At 50.2% G+C, this 16055-nt stretch overlaps 1 protein-coding gene across 10 annotated transcripts in view; it reads right to left on the bottom strand.

Annotated features, from left to right (window-relative positions):
- Nucleotides 1-16055, bottom strand: part of CACNA1C (calcium voltage-gated channel subunit alpha1 C) — a 278202-nt gene that overhangs the window by 69035 nt on the left and 193112 nt on the right. For 6 of the 10 annotated variants that reach the window (XM_077267063.1, XM_077267062.1, XM_077267066.1 and 3 more), the window contains exons 12-25: nucleotides 14141-14301; nucleotides 13656-13881; nucleotides 13299-13506; nucleotides 13103-13223; nucleotides 12503-12617; nucleotides 11935-12067; nucleotides 11687-11759; nucleotides 11258-11390; nucleotides 8382-8511; nucleotides 7651-7710; nucleotides 6879-6985; nucleotides 6720-6807; nucleotides 5283-5390; nucleotides 4952-5004 (exon numbers count right to left, since the gene is read on the bottom strand). In XM_077267063.1, coding sequence (XP_077123178.1) covers nucleotides 4952-5004; nucleotides 5283-5390; nucleotides 6720-6807; nucleotides 6879-6985; nucleotides 7651-7710; nucleotides 8382-8511; nucleotides 11258-11390; nucleotides 11687-11759; nucleotides 11935-12067; nucleotides 12503-12617; nucleotides 13103-13223; nucleotides 13299-13506; nucleotides 13656-13881; nucleotides 14141-14301 — 1716 coding nt within the window. Of the gene's footprint in view, nucleotides 1-4951; nucleotides 5005-5282; nucleotides 5391-6719; nucleotides 6808-6878; nucleotides 6986-7650; nucleotides 7711-7825; nucleotides 7886-8381; nucleotides 8512-11257; nucleotides 11391-11686; nucleotides 11760-11934; nucleotides 12068-12502; nucleotides 12618-13102; nucleotides 13224-13298; nucleotides 13507-13655; nucleotides 13882-14140; nucleotides 14302-16055 lie in introns of all 10 variants that reach the window. The other 4 variants (XM_077267064.1, XM_077267067.1, XM_077267065.1 and 1 more) reach the window with 2 other exon arrangements.

The raw sequence follows: 16055 nt of genomic DNA, 5'->3' as shown, positions 1-16055 counted from the left end.
CGTTAACGTCTTTAACAGACGTCCAGGCTAATTTGCATGTGGCTTTACAGTCAGTCATCCCCAAAATGCAAATTAAACTACTTATACATTTATATATGGACCTTAGCGCATAGTAATCATACCAGCAGTATACAATTATAGAGAGAAAATGTGCTTATATTTTATATGTAAATGAGGTCACTTCATTGCTCCCTTGTTGCGGCCATTGCTCAGTGCACGGTTACTTCCTCCAATTTGCATATCAAGCACTTTCCCTGATCTTGATTGACAGCGCTCATTTTCTCTAATCCCAATCTATATTCCTATGCATGTGCACAGACACTCGAGGAGACCGGTGCTAACAGTGTGGGAGCAGCCACGCTCTGATCCCCGGCTCCTTCCTGCGGCCACACTCTGATCCCGGCTCCTTACTGCAGCCACACTCTGATCCCTGACTCCTTCCTGCGGCCACACTCTGATTCCTTGTTCCTATCTGCGGCCACACTCTGATCCCCGGCTCCTTCCTGCGGCCACACTGATCCCCGGCTCCTTCCTGCGGCCACACTCTGATTCCTTGTTCCTATCTGCGGTCACGCTCTGATCCCTGACTCCTTCCTGCGGCCACGCTCTGATCCCCGGCTCCTTCCTGCGGCCACGCTCTGATCCCCAGCTCCTTCCTGCAGCCACACTCTGATCCCTTGTTCCTATCTGCGGCCACACTCTGATCCCCGCCTCCTTCCTGCAGCCACACTCTGATCCCTGGCTCCTTCCTGCAGCCACACTCTGATTTCTTGTTCCTATCTGCGGCCACACTCTGATCCCCGCCTCCTTCCTGCTGCCACACTCTGATCCCCGCCTCCTTCCTGCTGCCACACTCTGATTCCTTGTTCCTATCTGCGGCCATACTCTGATCCCCGTCTCCCTCCTGCGGCCACACTCTGATCCCCACCTCCTTCCTGCAGCCACGCTCTGATCCCCACCTCCTTCCTGCAGCCATGCTCTGATCCCCGCCTCCTTCCTGCAGCCATGCTCTGATCCCCGCCTCCTTCCTGCAGCCATGCTCTGATCCCCGCCTCCTTCCTGCAGCCACACTCTGATTCCCGGCTCCTTCCTGCTGCCACACTCTGATTCCTTGTTCCTATCTGCGGCCATACTCTGATCCCCGTCTCCCTCCTGCGGCCACACTCTGATCCCCACCTCCTTCCTGCAGCCACGCTCTGATCCCCGCCTCCTTCCTGCAGCCATGCTCTGATCCCCGCCTCCTTCCTGCAGCCATGCTCTGATCCCCGCCTCCTTCCTGCAGCCATGCTCTGATCCCCGCCTCCTTCCTGCAGCCACACTCTGATCCCCGGCTCCTTTCTGCGGCCATACTCCAATTCCTTGTTCCTATCTGCGGTCACGCTCTGATCCCCGCCTCCCTCCTGCGGTCACGCGCTGATCCCCGGCTCCTTTCTGCGGCCACACTCTGATCCCTTGTTCCTATCTGCGGTCACGCTCTGATCCACAGCTCCTTCCTTCGGCCACGCTCTGTTACCTTGTTTCTATCTGCGGTCACGCTCTGATCCCTGGTTCCTATCTGCGGTCACGCTCTGATCCCTTGTTCCTATCTGCGGCCATGCTCTGATCTCTGGTTCCTTCCTACGGCCACGCTCTGATCCCTGGTTCATTCCTGCGGCCACGCTCTGATCCCTTGTTCCTATCTGTGGCCTGCTCTGATCCCCGGCTCCTTCCTTCGGCCACGCTCTGATCCCTTGTTCCTATCTGTGGCCTGCTCTGATCCCCGGCTCCTTCCTTCGGCCACGCTCTGATCCCTTGTTCCTATCTGTGATCACGCTCTGATGCTTGGTTCCTTCCTGCAGCCGCGCTCTGATCCCTTGTTCCTATCTGCGGTCACGCTCTGATCCCTGGTTCCTTCCTGCGGTCACGCTCTGATCCTTGGATCCTTTCTACGGTCACACTCTTGATCTCTTGTTCTTATCTCCGCCCAGGCTCAGATCCTTGGCTCCTTCCTGCGGCCACGCTCTGATCCCTTGTTCCTATCTGCAGTCACACTCTGATCCCCGGCTCCTTCCTGCGGCCATGCTCTGATCCCTTGTTTCTATCTGTGGCTAAGCTCTGATCTCTGTCTCCTTTCTGCGGCCACGCTCTGATCCTTAGCTCCTTTCTACGGCCACACTCTTGATCCCTTGTTCCTCTCTGCAGTCAGGCTCGGATCCCTGGCTCCTTTCTGCGACCAAGCTCTGATCCCTTGTTCCTGTCAGCAGACATGCTCTGATCCCTGGCTCATGTCTGCAGCCACTCCCTACACTGATTTACCTGGAAGTGTAGTGAGCGAGCAGCTTTAGAGAACAGCCAGGGATCAGACCACACCCACACTGGCACTATGTGCCAACCACTGGGCTACTCCAGTGCAACACTCACACAGCGTGGGTGCGGTTGCATTCTGATACTTGGCTCCTGTCTGCAGCCGTGCTCTGATTCATGATGGCTCCTGTCTGCAGCCACCCTCTACACTGATTCACACAGAAGTTTAGCGTGTGAGTAGCTTAAGAGAAGAAACAGGGATCAGAGCGTACCAACACTGGCACTCTGTGCCTGCTGCTGGGCTCCTCCAGTGCGACATACACTGTGTGGGTTGCGGCTGCACGCTCATTCCTGGCTCCTGTATGCAGCCGCACTCTGATCCTTGACTCCTGTCTACAGTCGCACTCTGATCCCTGGCTTCTGTCTGTAGCCATGCTCTGATCCCTGCCTCCTGTATGCAGCCACACTCTGATCCTTGTCTCCTGTCTGCAACCACACTCTGATCCCTGGATCCTGTCTGCAGCCATGCTCTGATCCTTGTCTCCTGTCTGCAGCCACACTCTGATCCCTGGCTCTTGTCTGCAGCCATGCTCTGATCCCTGGCTCCTGTCTGCAGCGACACTCTGATCCTTGGCTCCTGTCTGCAGCGACACTCTGATCCTTGGCTTCTGTCTGCAGCTGCACTCCGACCCTTGGCTACTGTCTTTTCAGAGAGGAGCCAGGCATCAGAGTGCGTCCAGACTAGCACTGTCTTCTTGCTGCTGGGCTCCTCCAGTGTCAGGGCACAAGCGAAGTAACACAAATTGAGTTCAGACAGTGCATGCTCTGGGAAAACAAGTGCTGTCAATCAAGATCAGGAACAGTAGTCGATATGCAAATCCCGAGATGTAACAGGCACTGAGCCCTTGGCCACATCAATCCTTCTATATTATTTCTAAACTCTCTTTTTCTGTGATTATTTTGTATATCCGTTCATACTGCACCCACACACACAAATGATACACCATTTGAAAGGTAAACTTGCCCCCTTCAGCAAGAAAATAGACAAACAAACCACACATCCATGATGTGATCACTAAATACAGTTTAAACATTAATTTTCAAAAACCTGCAGTAAGGAAAAATGACCTGCAGGTGGCACCACACTACCACAAAGCTGCTTACAGACATCACAAACAAATCCTAACATTTGCCTTGGGGGCTTTCCAGCTTGCTGAACTCCTTGCCCAGCCGATTTCAGGTACATTGGAGGATTGCACACATCACTGCAGGTGAGTCACATATGCAAACACATTTGTAAACATGCACTGCCTATTCAGTTGCACAGTTGCTCTGTTTATACTCCACCGACACACACAAATGATACACTATTTCAAAGGTCAAATTACCTGCAGGTGGCATTTGCCTTGGGGTCTTTCCAGCTTGCCGAAGTGCTTACCTAGCCTATTTCAGGCAAATTCGAGGATTGCACACATCACTGCAGGTGAGTCACATATGCAAACACATTTGTAAACATGCACTGCTTTTTCGATGATTTCTTCGCCCCACACACACAAATAATACTCCATTTAAAATTTAATCTTGCCCCCCTCAGCAAGAAAAGACACAAACAAACCACACAGTCACGATTTGATCAATAAATACATTCATTTTCAGAAACCTGCAGAAAAAAAACAATAACCTGCAGGTGGCACCACAACCTCAAGACATTTTTTAGCCTCTACTTATCAAACCAATTTATTGTATTACCAATCTACATATTTAAATACCTCTCTGTGTTCATCATCTCATTAAATACATTAACATTTGACCAGCTTGATTTTCCTGAAATTGCCTGCGCCCCCGACAACCAATGTGGGAAAATTTCGAACGGGCCAACTAGTTTTGCATGAAAAGTAAAAAGTCATTTTTCTCTGGTATAATGTTTATGGAGCTAAGTCCCCTAAATAAATGTTTCATTTGTATTTTGGGGATGACCAACTCCCTTTAAAGCTTCATTTCTCAGCACTGGCACATCAGATTACCACAAAACAGATATTTATTTTATTGTTATGTTAGGATAGTATGACAGTCATCCTGACAGCTTCCCGTTTATAGAGTTACTTTTAGGACACCTTTGATATGTCATAGACACACGTCAGAAGTTTTGATCAGTGGGGGTCCGGTACTAAACCAGAGGAAGAAAAGTGCTACACAGAAACTAAACACAGGCTCAAAAGAAAGTCTATACAGTCCGTGTTCAGTCTCAGAGGAAAGCAATGTTCACCAGATGAATACTTTGCAGGACATGGACAGGCCAACAGAGCGAGCCTCCTCCTTCTGGCAAACACCTTAGATGCCGTGGTAGCTATTAACCACGTCACCTAAGGGTTAAATTAAACTGGCCCCATCTCAAGGACAATAAGGTTAATAGGAGCCGTGGCACCGGACAGGACAAAGCCCGGCAATCATTTCTGGAACACCCCCGAACTACCAATGTAAAAAGGCTGCAAGCAGGTCTCCAAGGGTTAATCCTCGTATGATGAAATGTATTTACTAGCCTTTGCCTAACTGTAACAAACTCTCAGCTCTGAGAAGTAAAAACAGCTTTCAGCTTTTGGATGCAAACAAGAATGTTCCCATTCACTGACAGCTAGAGTAAAAAAAGGATTTCAGACACAGAACGTACTTGCACTCGGCCTCTGTAATCTTCGAGCTGTCGGAGCAGCTGTAGAGTTTCCCCTGAAATCACAGATTGGATCGTTATCAGTAAATCCCAAAGTCTCCCCCTTTTCCTGTGACCCTACTTTGTCCCATATTACAAGTAAAACTGAGAAATATCAGGACATCTTCAGTAAATCCGACATGTCTCTCCTCACAGCTGCAGCAGGAGCCTCCCCCTTCCTGGCTCCACCCACTGACAAAGCCCTGCCTCTCATGTAACAGTTCAGCAGGAGATGAACCCTTGTGTTCTCAGCTTGTACAATATCAGATTACCTACCCCTAAACCATCGGCTCACCTTGAACAGCTGCACCCCGATACAGGCGAACATAAACTGCAGCAGAGTCGTGACGATCACGATGTTACCGATGGTGCGAATAGCCACGAAGACGCACTGGACCACGTGCTGCGGAGGCAGAAGACAGGGAAGGTGCAAGGCTTGTCATCCGCTGCCGGCACAGGTCCACAGGATACAAGTCTGTCCGCTGGGGGTCCCGATTCCCGGTCTCTTCTCACCACAGTCGTAATTGCTGCATGGTGACCTAAGTCTGTCAGCCTGATCTGCAGCCACTGACAGCACTTGTGACCAGGGGCAGTCGCAATGGTGGGACCCCCAGTGATCAGACATTTATCCTCTATCCTGTGGGGAAACCCTTGCAGCACCAAAACTTTAGATCGTTGAAACTATTGGAAACTTTTTGCACAAAGAGAACTTTACAATTCAGACACAAAGCTCAATAATCGTGTAAAGCAAAACATTCTGGGGCCGAATTCATCGAGGAGTTTTCATCAGTTTTGTGATGTAAAACTGCTTGGAATCTGGAAACATTTCAGTGCCGATTTGGCTACCGTACATTACTGACGGCGGCAAATGGAAGTTTAGAAATGCACCAAAATAGGAGGCGCATCTTACTGAATCGGAGATAGGTTGTGATTGTGGCACAACCCCTTTAACTACTTCCAGACTTTAAACATCTGGGGGTCTGTGTTCTCTTCAATGATGATCTTAAACGTCACTGCATAGTAGTAGAGACACTAGGATTTACAGCTGCGGGAGTCGGCTGTCAGACACAACCTTGTTCTCCATAGAGAAGGCAGAGATGGTTTATAACAGTCTCTGCCTTCCCCATCGTTGTTTACACAACGCTGAACAAGTCCTGTGTATACAGAATAGGAAGTGCTGACATCGCTTCCTGCTCCTTACCCAGCAGTCATATGATCACTAGATCTCAGGATGGAGACGCTGGGTCCTTAGTCAGCTCTGCTATGCAGCCAGGAGGCTGAATTTCCCCTGGAACTGGGGGCCTATACACAAGCCCCAATTACAGGGGCAATCAGATTAAAAAAAAAGTTTTGAGATGTTGAATTAGCCCCCCAAAGATGTTTTATGACCTTATATGTAACTTAAATGAAAAATAAAATAATTGAAAAAATAATGAAAATTAGATAAAAAATAAATAATAAAAGAAAAATGTTCCAATGTGCATAGGAAAATATCGGCTGATATAGAAAAAATAAGATGAGTATAAGTATGAGTTTAAAAACAACATATAAAAAAAAAAGTTCCTCCTGATATAAACAAAATGCAGAAATTATTTTAATATCAAAACAAGTAAAAGATTTACAGCTCACGAAATGACAGGTAAGAAAAATCCTGAAAATGGCCCGGACCTGGACTGGTTAGGATGTGACTAAGTGCGTCCCCTTCACCCACAGACATTATATTGTCACTCACCTTGAGGCCTTTTGCTCTGTTAATGGCCCTGAGGGGTCGCAAAACTCGCAGAACCCTCAAAATCTTCACCACGTTGATAGCGCTCGACCTAAGACATGAGGAGGGAAGATCTGTAAGAAGGTCTGTGCCGGAGGGTCGGACATCATGGCTCCTACTTACTGTATTCCGAATGAGATGAGGGAGACGCTGACCACCAGCAGGTCCAGAATATTAAAGTAATTCCTGCAGAAGGATCCCTTGTGTAGGAAGGCTCCGTACGCCGTCATCTGAAAGCCGAGACGCACCAGTGAGGTGGGAAACAGTGTGTGTGAGCGGCGAAACCGTGCTGTACCACGTTCATGCCTGTAATGAGCACGTGCAGCCACGCGGACACCACCCCACTGTAACCCCCAACATCGGTGAGGAGTCTGCGGCCCGGCTGTAATGGCCGATCAGGGCACGGACTAATGGTGAGAGCAAACCATGCACACACGTGACAACCACACCGGATCGTGTGATAACATGCAAGAAACAGAGTCTGCGTCCTGACATCATGGCCATAACGTTCCCCGGTCAGTATATTCCTCTACGTACAGAACCATAAGGTCATTTCCCTTATTTTCCTGTAAACCTTGGAACAAATCTAAATCTCAGGTATTGTAAGAGCTCTGCCACTTTCAGTAGTAATCTAGGGGCGGCCCACCCCAACAAACTCCGTGTGCACATACCCCGAGGGTCCGTCCACACGGAGCTTGTTACACTGGGAAAAATCCGTCCTGAGCTGAAAACTGAAGCTGATTCTTCCTGGCGTGTATTTGCACTTTTCTACTGGTTAGGTGGCACGGTCCTCTGTGTCGTGGCCCCACTACCTCTTAGGGCCCCTGTGTAGGTGACCAGGCTGCAGACCCTACAGAAGGAGGTTTTTTTTTTTTTGCGGGATTTTGCCGTTTACCTTAAGAATAATTTCTAAAGTGAAAATGCTAGTGAAAACGTAATCGGCGTTTCCTAGAATCTGAAAGACAGAGCAGAGAGTGGTTAGTGCAGGAGGCGGGAGCGGCAGACAGGGGGCGACGGTGCGTTAGCGTTGAGCAGAGGTGGAGACGACAACGCGCTCGCGGCTCCGTTACCTTCAACGCAATCTCAACGGTGAAAATGACGGTGAAAACTATATCAAAATAAAAGAGGACCTGAAAGACACAAAGTCGATGAGCCGGAGGAGGCAGCAACCTCAGGGGGCCGGGGAATAATCACAACATTTAGGATGGAAAAGGGAAAAATAAAAATAATGTAGAGGGATATGAATGAGGACAGAGACCTATGAAGGGTTACTGACGGGAACCGCCATTGCTGGCTTTTACACCTTACTACAAAGCTGAAGGGAACCAGTCCTGCTCACACAGCAGACGGCTCGTCATAGTGGGAATGATCTAGATAGATGATAATCGGCAGTCAATAAGGGGTTAACCTACTGGCTCTATACTGGAGATCAGTACTTTTAGTGCCGCCAACCCGTGCACCCGGGAGGAGCGCTGCACATCTACCAGACGTCTACAGTTTAGCTTTGTAATAAAATATAAAAAGAGAAATCTCTGGGCACAGACGGCTCCGACCAGGTGACGTGACGGGTGAGAGGGATCAGGTTGGATCTCCCATACCCCAGACAAGAGGAGACATTGTGCATACTTGATTCCTGAAGGAATAGTGTTTCACTGGGTCTTCTGCGGCCAATGAGATGCTGCTCAGGAGGATGAAGAAGAGGATGAGGTTAGTGAAGATATTATTGTTGACAATTCTGTGGCAATGGAGTCGGAACCTGTGAATAGAAAGGAGACGAGGGGTTAAGATGGAAACATCATCTCCCTAACAAAAAATAATACAAAATATCTGAGCCAAGCAGTTCCCCTGAGTTTACTGACCATGACAGGCCTAATTAACAAGGATAGAAGGAGCTGACCCAATTAGCGGAGGTGGGAGAAAGTACGAGGAAAGGAAAGTCACAGCAGTCAACAAAAGGAGCATCCGAGAAACACCACAAGCTCCTTCCTAAACTTGTTCCTGTAAAGAACCGGAGCAATCCCAAAGATCCAGCTCCTCTGGAAAAAGATCTGTCTCTATCCCAAAGATCGGTCTTTCTCAAAGACCCAGTTCTATTGGTAAAGATCCAGCTCTACCCCAAAGACGAAGCTTTATCCAAAAGTCCTAGTTCTATCCCAAGAACCCAGCTCCTAAATATCCCGAAGATCCTCGCTGTTTCTACCGGCAAAGAGCCATCTTTACCTGCAAAGATTAATCTTTACCTGCAGAGAGCCATCTCTACCGGCAGAGAGCCATCTCTACCGGCAAAGAGCCATCTCAACCGGCAAAGAGCCAGCTCAACCGGCAAAGAGCCAGCTCAACCGGCAAAGAGTCATCTCAACCTGCAAAGAGCCAGCTCAACCGGCAAAGAGTCATCTCAACCTGCAAAGAGCCATCTCTACCGGCAAAGAATCATCTCAACCTGCAAAGAGTCATCTCAACCGGCAAAGAGCCAGCTCAACCGGCAAAGAATCATCTCAACCTGCAAAGAGTCATCTCAACCGGCAAAGAGCCAGCTCAACCGGCAAAGAGTCATCTCAAATGGCAAATAGCCATCTCTACTGACAAAGTGTCATTGCTATAGGCAAAGAGCCATCTCTACTGGCAAAGAGTTATCTCTAACTGCAAAGAGCCATTTCTACCTGCAAAGATCCATCTCTGTCGGCAAAGAGACATCTCTATTGGCAAAGAGCCATCTCTACCGGCAAAGAGCCATCTCAACGGGCAAATAACCATCTCCACTGACAAACAGCCATCTCTACCAGCAAAGAGCCATCTCTGCTGGCAAAGAGCCATCTCTACCAGCAAAGAACCATCTCTACCAGCAAAGATCCATCGCTCCAGGCAAAGAGCCATCTCTACCGGCAAATAGTCATCTCTATCAGCAAAGAGTCATCTCTACCGGCAAAGATCCGTCTCTACCAGCGAAGAGCCATCTCTAGTGGCAAAGATCCATCTCTACCAGCAAAGAGCCATCTCTACCGGCAAAAAGTCATCGCTACAGTCAAAGAGCCTTCTTTACCGGCAAAGAGCCATCTCTACCGGCAAAGAACCATCTCTACTGGCAAAGAACCATCTCTACCGGCAAAGAACCATCTCTACCGGCAAAGAGCCATCGCTGCAGGCAAAGAGCCATCTCTACTGACAAAGAGTCATTGCTATAGGCAAATAGCCATCTATACCGGCACAGAGCCATCTCTACCGGCACAGAGCCATCTCTACCGGCAGAGAGCCATCTCTATTGGCAAAGAACTATCTCTACCGACAAACAGCCATTGCTACAGGCAAACAGCCATCTCTACCGGCACAAAGTCATCTCTACCGGCAAAGAACTATCTCTACCGACAAAGAGCCATTGCTACAGGCAAAGAGCCATATCTACCGGCAAAGAGCCTTCTCTACTGGGAAAGATCCATCTCTATCGGCACAGAGCCATCTCTACTGGGAAAGATCCATCTCTACCGGCACAGAGCCATCTCTACCGGCACAGAGCCATCTCTACTGGGAAAGATCCATCTCTACCGGCACAGAGCCATCTCTACCGGCAAAGAGCCATCTCTACTGACAAAGAGTCATTGCTATAGGCAAAGAGCCATCTCTACTGGCAAAGAGTTATCTCTAACTGCAAAGAGCCATTTCTACCTGCAAAGATCCATCTCTGTCGGCAAAGAGACATCTCTATTGGCAAAAAGCCATCTCTACCGGCAAAGAGCCATCTCGACGGGCAAATAACCATCTCTACTAACAAACAGCCATCTCTACCAGCAAAGAGCCATCTCTGCTGGCAAAGAGTCATCTCTACCAGCAAAGATCCATCGCTCCAGGCAAAGAGCCATCGCTCCAGGCAAAGAGCCATCTTTACCGGCAAAGAGTCATCTCAACCGGCAAAGAGTCATCGCTACGTGCAAAGAGCCATTTCTACCGGCAAATAGTCATCTCTATCAGCAAAGAGTCATCTCTACCGGCAAAGATCCGTCTCTACCAGCGAAGAGCCATCGCTGCAGGCAAAGAGCCATCTCTTCTAGGAAAGGTCCATCTCTACCAGCAAAGGGCCATCTCTATCGGCAAAGAGTCATCTCTACTAACAAAGAGTCATTGCTATAGGCAAATAGCCATCTATACTGGCACAGAGCCATCTCTACCGGCACAGAGCCATCTCTACCGGCAAAGAACTATCTCTACCGACAAACAGCCATTGCTACAGGCAAAGAGCCATATCTACCGGCAAAGAGCCATCTCTACTGGGAAAGATCCATCTCTACCGGCACAGAGCCATCTCTACTGGGAAAGATCCATCTCTACCGGCACAGAGCCATCTCTACCGGCAAAGAGCCATCTCTATCAATAATACTGCGCTGTGTCACTAGTGATGCTTTGCTCCTTCTCTACCATCAGAGACGTTTATCTATCTGCACATTTCCAGCTCGATCATTAGATTTACGCACAACAGATGAGACTGATGTCAGACCAGGCATAGAAATTACTTGTTATCTGAACGGAAAACGAAGAATGCTGTGGCTTCTGGCATCGGGGCCGCTTTTTCCTTAATGTGCATTTCAGAGAGAGGACGAGGACGGGGACCAACCGGCATCTCGGGTTCTTCTTCTTCCTCTTCCCCTGAGGAAGCACAATAAGACAATGACACAGAAATGCATAAAACCGGCAGAATACCTATTTAAAAGTTACAATGAAGGGTTCCTGGAAATAATGGTTCAGAGGGAAATCCACCGCTGAGTGGTCTCATCCCAGAGATGGTTTTACAGTGACATTCCCCTTTAAGAAGCAGAACTCTCGACTTTTATAAAAATCATCTGTGTAATATCCACAACGTATCTCCGACCCTCCCCGAGACCTTTCCCACTCTCATATTAGCAATGTCTATGATTACTGTAAATCTGTGGATGGTACATTACCTGGGTTGTCGTTGTTGCTGGGGTAAGGAGTTTTCTCATTGTTCTCATGAGATGAATATTCCTCTACATTGATCTATACACAAAAGACACAGAATATATTACAGTGCTATGAAAAGGGCAGACTCTGCAGGGGCGGAGACATTCCCTGCACCATGCTCCACCCACGAGGACCCTGCAGTATGTAAACCTTTCTCAGAGTGCTCCTATACAAGCAGAAATGGGCCAATAACACTGGACAATGTTCACACCTTGGTCGCTACTGGAGACTCCCCGTCGGCCGTGATCGCCTTCAGCTCTATCTTTTCCTTGTTCTCCTCCAGGGCCGGCACTGGTGACTTTCCGATGGTGTCGTTGTCTTGCTTTTTCTCTGGACTGGCCGTTCTAAGCAACACAAACAGATTGGGCTTAGAAGATACAGAAGCGTGTTACTGAAGTCACAAACATCCAATAGTGATTATTATGGCAGACGCCAATTCTCATCAGATTACTAAGAGGTTCTGCAGCAGACATCAGAAGCCGACGCTCGGACCTGTAGATGTGCAGGGGGATTTACCATGGATCTGAGCTTGGATGGGCTGACTACACAAGCAGACTGTGCATGAAGTTAACCCTTTGTGAACGCGCCCTTAACATTCAGTGCCCTGTTGTTTTTGTCTGACAACACTGGATCTTTAAATCCTTAAGGAGATCTGAGGTTGTCAGTCACAGATTTGCACAGCTAGAAGGGTTTACGGGTTAGGGCATGGACACCGAGTTTTGGCTTAGTAGTAGAAGATAATTGAATAAAGTGATGGCGAGACTTCTCACCGGACCTACCGAGCCAGCTTCTTTCTCTCCTTCTCTTCCTCCTCCTCCTTCTGAGCTGAAGTCAGACTCTCGGCATCAGCCAAGTTATCGACAGCGATGGCCAAGAAGACATTCAGAAGGATGTCTGTGCAACGATAAGGAACTCGGGGGCTGAGTCGGAGCAGTTGGTGGAATCTGAACACATGCAATGTTGGCCAATCGTGGATTTCGGTAGAGTTGGGGGCTTCGTACGCTACCCATTAGGGGAATGAAAGTCTTGCTGTTGGATTTTGATACCTTGATACCTGACAGCGGCACACGGCCCGGCTGAGAGTGCACGAGCATTGGGGGCCCGGGTGGAATAGCTGTCTGCCGCTATATAACGTGTATGGACGCCCACCAATCACAAGAATGACGTTTCTGTGTCCCCCTTTCGAATGGATCAAAGTGCACAGGACCCCTGATCTTGGCAACAGTGGGGGGTCCCATCAATCAGTAACTTATCACCTTACATATCACTGCTGCTGCCCCCTGTTGGATCCACGTCTGTGGTGCACGGTGAGTTTTGTACTGTTTCCGCCAGGCCTTACACACCGGTCCGCTGTATTTATCCCTGCACATAAAGGATACAATTCCCGCAGATGAAGAGGATGATGAAGTATATACAGACGAGCATCCCAGGAAACGAGGGTCCGCCGTACGCCATGATCCCGTCGTACATCACAGAGTTCCAGTCCTCGCCCGTGAGGATCTAAAGGAGAAAAAGCGTTAGGAAACTTCCCTGCGGGAGACCAAAGACTGGCGTCGCCCAGCGGAGATACCGCACCTGGAAGACCGTCAGCAGCGCCTGGGGAAAGTTGTCGAACGTGCTCCTGCGCGTCTGCATCTCGTCAAAGTTAAATTTACCCCCGAAAAGCTGCATCCCGAGCAATGAGAAGATGATGATGAAGAGGAAGAGGAGGAGCAACAGGGATGCAATGGAGCGCACCGAATTCAGCAGCGAGGCCACGAGATTACTCAGCGAGTTCCAGTACCTGCAAGATTAGACACGCTATTGGCCACTACACAGGAGACGCCCATAATCCGCTACCTGGCTCCACCCACTTCCTACAATTCTTCAAGGTGAGTGCATAAAAAAATGCAGAATGGCGGAGTAACTTCCCCCCGACGCCTTCCTCCATACCTGGTGATCTTGAATATCCTGAGAAGGCGCACACATCGCAGGACAGAGATACCCAAAGGAGACATGATTTTAGTCTCCACCAGGATGGTCTCCAGAATCCCCCCGCAGACGATGAAGCAGTCAAAGCGGTTAAAGAGGGACACGAAGTAAGCCTGGAGGCCGAGGCTGTACATCTTCAGGAGCATCTCGGCTGTGAACAGCGCCAGGAGGACCTTGTTAGCCGTGTCTGGGGAGGAAAGAAGAAATCATCCTTTTCCCTTTTTCACATAGTCCCGTCTTAGGCCCCTGACAGTCGCGATCTTCTCAGCCTGACCAGCAGGACAGGGTCACTAGGTGACATACACCCTGCTATACACTGTGACCACCAGGTGGCGCCACACTACGTCGTGAATTTTGTCGCTCTTCCCTGGACCGTACGATCCGTACAATGAATGCGACATTTACCGATGGAACCACCCCTTTAAGAGCAGCTCCCGGGTCCTCACCTTGTACCTCTGTGAGCCAGTCCGGTTGGTTGTAGTGTTCGGAGGCGATGGTGAGCGTGTTCAGGAACACCAGGAATATCACCAGCCAGTAGAAGACGTTAGACTTCACCGCCGCCCGGCACTTCCTCCGGCAAAACCGATTCCATCGCCGCCAATAACGACTAGAAGAGAAGGGAAGATTCCCATCTTAAGGAGCTTTTCTAATTCTATGTGAATACGTCTGAATATCTCCATTTTCATGATCTCTGCTTGCTGTCAGTTTCTTGCTTGCACTAAAGGTCTGTTTATAGCTGAGGGTTTGTCACAGTTTTCCAGTGTAAATCATGGATCAGCATCTTCCCAGACGTTATGCTAGACAGCTTGTAGCCGTCAGGGAATGCTGGGAGTTGTAGTTTCTGGTCACGGGGTGACTGCTTTGCTCATAAACTGTAACGACCCCTCAGATGTGAGAGGTATTAGATCAGGATGGTTTTAGCCTCTGTCCTCATTCACTGACAGCAAGCAGTGATCCTGTAAATGGTGGACACCTGAAAGTTCATCACTTTATGACTGGTGGGGGTCTAAGCTCTGGAGGGTCTGCTGTGCTGCATCCCCTGTGCGGGGCGGTTTCCCTGCACGGCGGGGGGAAGGGGGGGGCAGTCACTGTGCAGAAACATGGCCGCAGCAATCACGGCGGTGTGCGCTCCTCCGAGGGTCGGATATAACGCAGCGGCGGTCTCCGTGGGCGGCTGCTTCTCCTGTCGGACCTGTACGTTTCGCTGCCGAGGTCGCACACGAGCTTCCTACTGACCTGAGCGAGTTCTCCGGAGACGCGTTAAGCGCGATCGATCCCTTTATATTGTGGAATCCATCGGTGTGCGCTCCTCCGTGGGTCGGATATAACGCCGCCGCGGCGGTCTCCATGGGCGGCTGCTTCTCCTGTCGGACCTGTACATTTCGCTGCCGAGGTCGCACACGAGCTTCCTACTGACCTGAGCGAGTTCTCCGGAGCCGCGTTAAGTGCGGCCGATCCCTTTATATTGTGGGATCCATCGGTGCGCTCCTCCGTGGGTCGGATATAACGCCGCCGCGGCGGTCTCCGTGGGTGGCTGCTTCTCCTGTCGGACCTGTACATTTCGCTGCCGAGGTCGCACACGAGCTTCCTACTGACCTGAGCGAGTTCTCCGGAGCCGCGTTAAGTGCGGCCGATCCCTTTATATTGTGGGATCCATCGGTGCGCTCGTCAGTGGGTCGGATATAACGCCGCCGCGGCGGTCTCCGTGGGTGGCTGCTTCTCCTGTCGGACCTGTACGTTTCGCTGCCGAGGTCGCACACGAGCTTCCTACTGACCTGAGCGAGTTCTCCGGAGACGCGTTAAGTGCGGCCGATCCCTTTATATTGTGGGATCCATCGGTGTGCGCTCCTCCGTGGGTCGGATATAACGCCGCCGCGGCGGTCTCCGTGGAAGGCTGCTTCTCCTGTCGGACCTGTACGTTTCGCTGCCGAGGTCGCACACGACCTTCCTACTGACCTGAGCGAGTTCTCCGGAGACGCGATAAGCGCAATCGATCCCTTTATATTGTGGGATCCATCGGTGAGCGCTCCTCCGTGGGTCGGATATAACGCCGCCGCGGCGGTCTCCGTGGGCGGCTGCTTCTCCTGTCGGACCTGTACGTTTCGCTGCCGAGGTCGCACACGAGCTTCCTACTGACCTGAGCGAGTTCTCCGGAGACGCGTTAAGTGCGGCCGATCCCTTTATATTGTGGGATCCATCGGTGTGCGCTCCTCCGTGGGTCGGATATAACGCCGCCGCGGCGGTCTCCGTGGAAGGCTGCTTCTCCTGTCGGACCTGTACGTTTCGCTGCCGAGGTCGCACACGACCTTCCTACTGACCTGAGCGAGTTCTCCGGAGACGCGATAAGCGCAATCGATCCCT

This window comes from Ranitomeya variabilis, chromosome 5 (genome assembly GCF_051348905.1).
Source record: "Ranitomeya variabilis isolate aRanVar5 chromosome 5, aRanVar5.hap1, whole genome shotgun sequence".
NCBI classification, from domain to species: domain Eukaryota; kingdom Metazoa; phylum Chordata; class Amphibia; order Anura; family Dendrobatidae; genus Ranitomeya; species Ranitomeya variabilis.
This window is presented reverse-complemented; position numbering and strand designations above follow the sequence as displayed.